We start from the raw sequence: 7,204 nt of genomic DNA, 5'->3' as shown, positions 1-7,204 counted from the left end.
TATTGCGGTCAGGAAACTGAACAGGTTCAACAAGTTTTTAAAATGTGCAGCATTTGAAATATGTTGACTTATTGTGCTTTTCTGGACTAACACACAAAAACAGCTGAAATTGGAAAATGCTACGTTCAGTTACCTTTTAACACTAAATAACAAACTTCACTTGGAACAGCTCCACCTCCAACACATCTCTGCACACTATGACGAGCTAAAATAAAGGTACTTTTACAGCAATATATGCAAGTAGATTTACAGGATATTAAACATTAAACACCTGACACATTTACACATGATCAGCAAAAGATGCAATGAAATCAAATCGTTGTTTGAAACTTTAAGAATGATTTTGTATTTGAAACACATCAAACTCTTGTAGAGTTAGGATAGGTTTGCTAAATACTGCTTGTTGGTTTTGTGGCTTTAAGTCTATCTTTTTCACTCTAATCCCTGATTTTAATGTCCAATGATAAATCTCCTGTAAATGTGGCACACAAATGCAATCAATGCAGTCACAGTCTACACCGACAGTGTCCATTATCGTCTGAATACTGACAACTCTAGGACAGGTACAGAACAGAAGTTAAACCATCAGATGGTGTGTGCTGGTGTAACTGTCATTTCTAAGGTGTGCATATTTCTCACTTTAACAGCAAAATATAAAGAGCAGGTTGTTAATGATCCACGACTTTAACTGGGAACCCACCAGGCTGAGGTCAAAGATATCCTGTACGATGAGTCCACGGAGCGGGTTGAGTTCATAATGGCAAAAGTCACATTTAAAACACATTGTTTAGATGGATTCCTCTGATATCCTTGCCTTGAAAAACACTATCTCAAAATAGTTTTTTGGCATTTTTTCCCTACTGACATCCATATCTAACATGTATTATAACACATCCAATACAATATGATAAAATCACCTAAATCTAGAATGTGTCACTTTGTGCAGTTATAATCAACCCTCTTAGGACGCTGCATCAAGGTACAGAAGATAGATACAAGTCTGTTGAAAGGCATGAATGAGTAGTTGAATATTGGTGGGATCAAATACTATGATCACCAAATCCTGGATTAACTATTGGAGATTATGGATTAGTTAAGTGAGAACCAGTGTTTATCATTAGTTACACATTTTGTCACCACCGTTCAGCTCTCCTGATTGTGGCCTCAGAGCGACTAGATATACAGAAACATATTTTCCACAGGGGTTGAATCATACGAGTGGTTTGTTCATGCATGTTTGGCAAGCAGAATAAATAGTATGATAAACACCGATTATTAAGACATAAAATAGCACCGTGTTGGCCGGTCAATGGTTGCCGTCATCATAGCATCACATTTTATAGGGTGGATCCCTGGAGAGTTGTTTTCAGATTCATGATTAGATGTCAAGAGACCTCAAAGCTCACGATATGAGTACTCATTTGGCAAAATAAACTGAATTAAAGTGAGTTTAAGTGAATGCCATTCTTTGAAATAACACTGTCATGAGTAGGAGGTTGTAATCTTTGATGAGGTGTCAAAGAAATTTGGCAAAAGCATGAACTGCAGAGGTCTTTGTATAGTCAATAATAAAATGTGATTAGAATCAATTGTAATGCAGGTAAGAAATAAGCTGACTGCCAACCTCAGGTAGGAGAGTGTGAAATGGTTTGGTGGCGAGAAACGATCGACGAGTCACACTTCAAAAAAAAAAAAAAAAAAAAAAAAAAAGCACTGTACGGAAAGAATGTCCACTTAAAACGACCCCACAGTGCCCACTTTACAGCATCCGTCATGATAAACATCATACTTTCTATCCGGCCCAGTCGGAGAAAATCTTCTCTAGCAGTTACAACAAAATCAACAATCACATTGACAAAAGCAAACATGTCGTTACAAAGAGAGGGAGTCCCCAGATATCCATCTGAATGGTGGAAATGAGACCCAAACTTAACTTTGGCACACTGAATGAGGAGGGCTGGCAGAGAGGCCAGGACTGAGCCTGCAGCTGTGTTATGGCAGTGTTTGGATGAGTGGGCTGCACACTCATAGCCCTTTGTTGAAGAAGACCCTCTCCACTCCGGGGTGGTTGGCCCGGATTTTCTCCTGCAGCTCCGGCTCCAGGCGGCTGACTGACATGGAGCTGGATCGGGGGGGGGGGGGGGGGGGAAATGGGAGAAACGGAGGGTTCAAACACATATACTGTAGGCGTGTTATGCAACTTTTTCAGGCAGAGTCGAATCATGCACACTCTGCATATATTCAACGAGAGAGAGAGAGAAGGGCCTGGCTCTGTGGCTACGACAGACTGGTGTACAATCACCTCCGGGTCAAGTTTGAACTTTTCACTCACCTCTTCTGAGGGAACAATGCGCAGCACAGTGGAGTCGCAAACACCAGGCTGAGAAAGAAACACAGAGCTATGAAACACGCTGCACAGATAAACAGTCCAGAGCTTCCTGTTCCGACCTCGTCTGATTGGCTAAAAAAAGACACCTGATGCTCCTGCTGTCACAGGAAGCTGGTTGTTTCATGTGTACAAATATCGGTTTAACATATTATTGTGATATTACAATAACATATTTTTGTAAGACACCGTCTTAGTTTAGCATGTTAGCATGCTAAGACAACACTTGTTTTCACAATTAACACTTGAAACGATGAAGGCACTTGCAAATGACAAGGTAGCGGCTAAAGCAGAGAAAAGACAAGATTTGTCGTCAGTCTTTATGAGCACATTCCTCTTAAACAGCAGCGTTTAAAGTGACATAAACCTTATGGTGACTGAAGTTCCATATCCCATAAAGAAAAAAGAGGAAACGTGAATGGAATTTGACATGGCTGCTTATCAGGTGGACCATCTCTGACGACTCACCAGAATCCCACCAGGGTGACTTGAATAGGTGCACTCATCCATGGGAACTTCTGAAAAGACCAGGCAGAAAAAAAACGAATGAGCGGCACAAAAGCGGTGGTGAATTCCCATACAAGAGTGGCCTCATGTCCTCAGTGCCTTTCATTGCTCTGATGTGTGATTACGACATGGAAACAGAGTGGTAGACACAGCGAGGAACATGAGGTTCCCACCATTTAACATGTAACACATGAAACCTGCGAGGATGAAGCTGATGTTGGAGGTTACATTGTGTCTTAAAGCATGTAACGAAGCAGAAATAGGCCTACCCTCAGAAAGGCCTTCTTTTCCAAATGGTTCATTAAAAACGGGGGGATCGCTGAAAAGACACAAATAACACATTTTTAAACATATAATAAAGTAGTTGGTTTAAAATGACGCCACCAGCTGCCAGGGGAGGAGTTAACAAACCTAACAGCAGGTGTCTTATTGGACTGATGTAAATATATTCATACCCATTCCTGGAGAAGCCATGAGGATTCTGGAGACCACAACCTGAGAGATAGCCTGCTGTGCAGCGTTCGTCGACTCTCCTAACCGGTTGTCATTCTCGTCTGTTATGGGAATGCCGTGTTGAAGTTCTCTGAAAACAAGGAGCAAATTAAATCTGAATCATCTGACCTTTCGTTACACCTACAATGAGGAATTCCAGGGACATGTTTCAATTGCAAACATGCTTCAAACCCACACCTTTGTCTCATCAGAGGGATGTTGATACAGTTAGCAGCAGCAACAGCAGCAAATGGAACAAACCGTCCAATCAGAGGTGAGATGTGCTACAGCAGGAGAGAGGAGGCATAAAAACAGGAAGGAAGAAATTAATCATTTGGCTCTGCTGTGCATCACGGACAATTCAACCTCTCAGACCAGTAGACGTCATTGCAGCTTATATTCCAGGTGATGTACGTGTACTTTTCTACCATAAATCAGCACAAAGTCAAAACATTCTGATACCAGGACCATGACCCTGTAAATAATACAGCTCCTCTATGACAACGAGAGTTTGTCTGTGGCTAACTCATGCCAGCACACCCGTGCAGCTGAGGTCGGCACATTAAAATGAGACGTATAATGGGTGTTAGATGAACTTGTACCTTTGTTAGTGCATTTAGTCCTAGAGCGGTGGCAACCGCCCCTGTGGTGGCAGACACATAAGCCGTGCCAAGCTGACTGCAAACAGAAGAGTCACCGGTCACATCATACGAAAACTGTCCACAACACACACACAGACCCCTGGTTGAATTAAAGGGTTAATATGAGCCCTTATCAGAGCCAAACCGCCCGTCTCTTACCTGACCGTGATCGGAGCATCACCGCTCCTGTTGGTGTAGTTGACTATTGCGTTAAAAGACTGATTGATCCACTGCCAGACCACCACCGCTGGAGTTGTCCTGCAACATTGAAAACAGTAGAATCAATGGCAATTCACACGTCAAAATGCACAAGTGATCATATTTTAAGTAATTAAGTTAAGGAACAAGGGCGACCTGTCATAGTAGGAAAAACACAGGCGTCACTAATAACATTATTGCTCCGTTCTATTCTAGCGTCACAGTAAACCACGACCAACCAAACAAAGGGAATAGTGTCAGTGATATAGTTGAATCGATAAGCCCGGGTGTACCAGTCACAGTCAGACAGTAATAAATCCTACAATGTTCTTACTTGTAAAATGTCATCATGCATCCAGTGATCGTCATGTTCATCGGAACCTGGGCTGACATGCGGCCAATCAGGATCATCTTCTCCCCAGTGTCGGGATGGAAAGCCGAGTCAAAAACATATTTTGCTCTCCAGAGTTCATCTTCTGTCAGTCCTGGGGAGACTACACCTGTCCTAGGAGGCAGTAAAAACAACCTTTAAAGCAAACCCACATTCATAAGAGCACATCATGTATAACCTGGTGTATTGCTACTGCTACAACTGTACAACAGCTGTAGCATTGGTCTACCTGTAGTCGGTGATGACTTTGTGTGCATGTGCTAGTTGTTCGTTGGTGAGGAGAATGTTCCTGGGGTCTGTGACAGTGAAGAAATGTTTGGCCCGACCTACAAACGTGCTCTGGTCCCACCGGGGCTCCTTGATGTTTATGGAAGTGGATAGCTCTGCTGCCATATTTATCTGGAGAAAGACAAATGTTTCAATAATTATATCTGGTATTTGCAGCGCACAAAAGTATGTAGGATGCTTCACGGTTCGAGGATTTTCAGTCGCCTTCTTCTGGAGTAAATAGATCGAAGCAGGAAGAAAGAAAAAAAAAAAAGCAACTTCTCTGTCCAGCAACATGGATGTCTGAGGATTAGTTCTCTAGAATAACTGTGTTTCATGACTGCGTTGTATTTCGCTGATGGTGACTGATATTGTTCCAGGATTTCATGGCCGTGCTCCAGCACTCACCCCATGAGTTACAGTCTCTCGCTTCCTTTTTTTTCTTTGCAGACACAAGTCAGTGAGGGAGGACTCCTGAAAATAATACTCCTCCCTGGATTGCAATGCCGCTTATTCAGCATAATGTTGCTATGGTGATGGCTGACCTGACACGAGGGTTGTGAAGCACTAAATTGCAAAGCCCTATTATGGGTGCACACCAACCCCCCAAACTGTGGTTGAAAAGCCCCTTTTGGAAAGTGCCAAAGCGTTCTGCATGTGCATTGTGAACAACCGTGATTGGCTGCACACTGTTTTTGAAATTATGTCTGTCAATACAAATTGTATTAGGGCTAAGTGAGCGAAGAGCAGCGTGTTATGCAACTATATTAATCAACACCACTAGTGAGCAAGTTTTATGCATTTATCATCTCACAATCCAAAACCAGATAAGACTGGCCTGCATTGAATAGATGCTGCACTATCATAAAACATCAGCTTTGTGAATGTGCATGCAGCATGTTCATTCTACCCAGTGTGTGTGTGTGTGTGTGTGTGTGTGTCTCCAGATAACCCAGTCTGATCTGGTTTTTAACCCATTTGTTCCATTCTCCAGCTGAACTGCTGGGAGACCAAGGACACACCGAGGGTGCAGCGAGTCCATGCACAAAATCTGCAGCAGCCATAGGGGCAGCAGCATGATGATGAAACTCCACCTGAAATTGCACCAAAGATGGCTGCTGGATTGACAATAAAACAGAGAACTCTTGTTTGCTGGCGGTTGTCGCGTGCTGTCTCTTTAAATTGAATTAAACTCCATGAGATTCTCACGAGATGACAACAAAACACCCCCCCCCCACACACACACACACTAAGATTGTCCAATGAAACACTAAATCACTGCACGAGTTGGTTTGAACAGTAGTTGATTAACCCCCGATAATAGCACATAACTATATTTATGATTCATCGATGGTGATAGAGGACTGAACTTTGCACTGACACGGCCTTTGATCTGTAAACCCTCAGATGCCTCTGACCTCACGCTCAACCAATCAAGGGCGGCCTGGGTGGCTACACATTAACCTGCAATGCATAACTCATTACAATCAAATATTTCATCAAAAATCAAAAACCCTATGGCAGATAGTTTACCCTTCATGTATTGTGTTCTCGTGCATCCATCGCACTGTGATAGCGGCTTTGTGGTCGCAGGGTGAACATGCTCTGTGACTGGATACGAATATTGTTCAACCCGACGTAGACCAGTCAGATCTGGACTGCACCTGGAGGTGTTTCTGCATCTGAACAAAGCGATCTCAGTGAGACTTTATCAGACAATAAAATTAAAAAAATTCTAAGAATCATCATTTTAGAAACGACTAATTAGCCACGGCATCTGTCCAGCGCAATAACAGTCCAGCTGTGTGCCCCAGATTCAACTAGTATCAGCCTGCCACATCCACACAGCCAGCAGGCTGCTCGAGGAGCCCCACGCGTCTAATGACAGTTTACCCGACCTCAGACAACAACGTGCACGCGCGGCTTTTTCTATTGTTGACGTCTTGATTGAGCCGTTAAAAAAAGACAATAGGGACAGGTTACTTACTGCACTGTGGGCTCCGGCAGGTCCGCAAGAGGTGTCCCTGAAAGACTGCAGCCAGCTAATTTAACTGTGCAAGTAGCGTCAGCTCCGCTGCAGAGCGCACGAGCGGTACATCCCACCGCGGTGACAAAGTAAAAGTCCAGAAACACACTGGGAAAAGATTGGCGGTGTGACACTAAAAGACAACGGGAAATAACGAGTCTTGAAAATAAAAATGATTTTCTATTCTTCTTCGAAAATATGTCAATCTTAGGTAAACACTTGAAGTGGCAAATTAGGTTTCATTTCACGTCCTTTCAGTGAGGCTTTTATTTTCAGCAGCGAGCTGAGCACCACAT

At 43.1% G+C, this 7,204-nt stretch overlaps 1 protein-coding gene across 1 annotated transcript; it reads right to left on the bottom strand.

Annotated features, from left to right (window-relative positions):
• Nucleotides 1-21: 21 nt before the first annotated feature.
• On the bottom strand, nt 22-5,369 carry sfxn1 (sideroflexin 1). The gene is made up of 10 exons (XM_076102978.1): nt 4,845-5,369; nt 4,559-4,729; nt 4,186-4,284; nt 3,988-4,063; nt 3,584-3,669; nt 3,349-3,476; nt 3,163-3,212; nt 2,855-2,904; nt 2,333-2,380; nt 22-2,122 (listed from the first exon to the last, which is right to left on the bottom strand). The coding sequence occupies exons 1-10, from the start codon at nt 5,177-5,179 to the stop codon at nt 2,026-2,028; spliced, it is 1,140 nt and encodes a 379-aa protein (XP_075959093.1). The 5' UTR covers nt 5,180-5,369; the 3' UTR covers nt 22-2,025.
• Between the last annotated feature and the right edge of the window lie 1,835 nt (nt 5,370-7,204).

This window comes from Anarhichas minor, unplaced genomic scaffold (assembly GCF_050575085.1).
Source record: "Anarhichas minor isolate MPS153535 unplaced genomic scaffold, ASM5057508v1 ptg000028l, whole genome shotgun sequence".
NCBI classification, from domain to species: domain Eukaryota; kingdom Metazoa; phylum Chordata; class Actinopteri; order Perciformes; family Anarhichadidae; genus Anarhichas; species Anarhichas minor.
This window is presented reverse-complemented; position numbering and strand designations above follow the sequence as displayed.

Coding starts and splice junctions, on each gene's coding strand:
- sfxn1 (XM_076102978.1), bottom strand. CDS start 5,179: ATGTTGCTGGACAGAGAAGTTGCTTTTTTTTTTTTCTTTCTTCCTGCT. Junction 4,064..4,185: donor GATGCTCCGATCACGGTCAG/GTAAGAGACGGG, acceptor TTCTGTTTGCAG/TCAGCTTGGCACGGCTTATG. Junction 2,905..3,162: donor AAAAGAAGGCCTTTCTGAGG/GTAGGCCTATTT, acceptor TGGTCTTTTCAG/AAGTTCCCATGGATGAGTGC.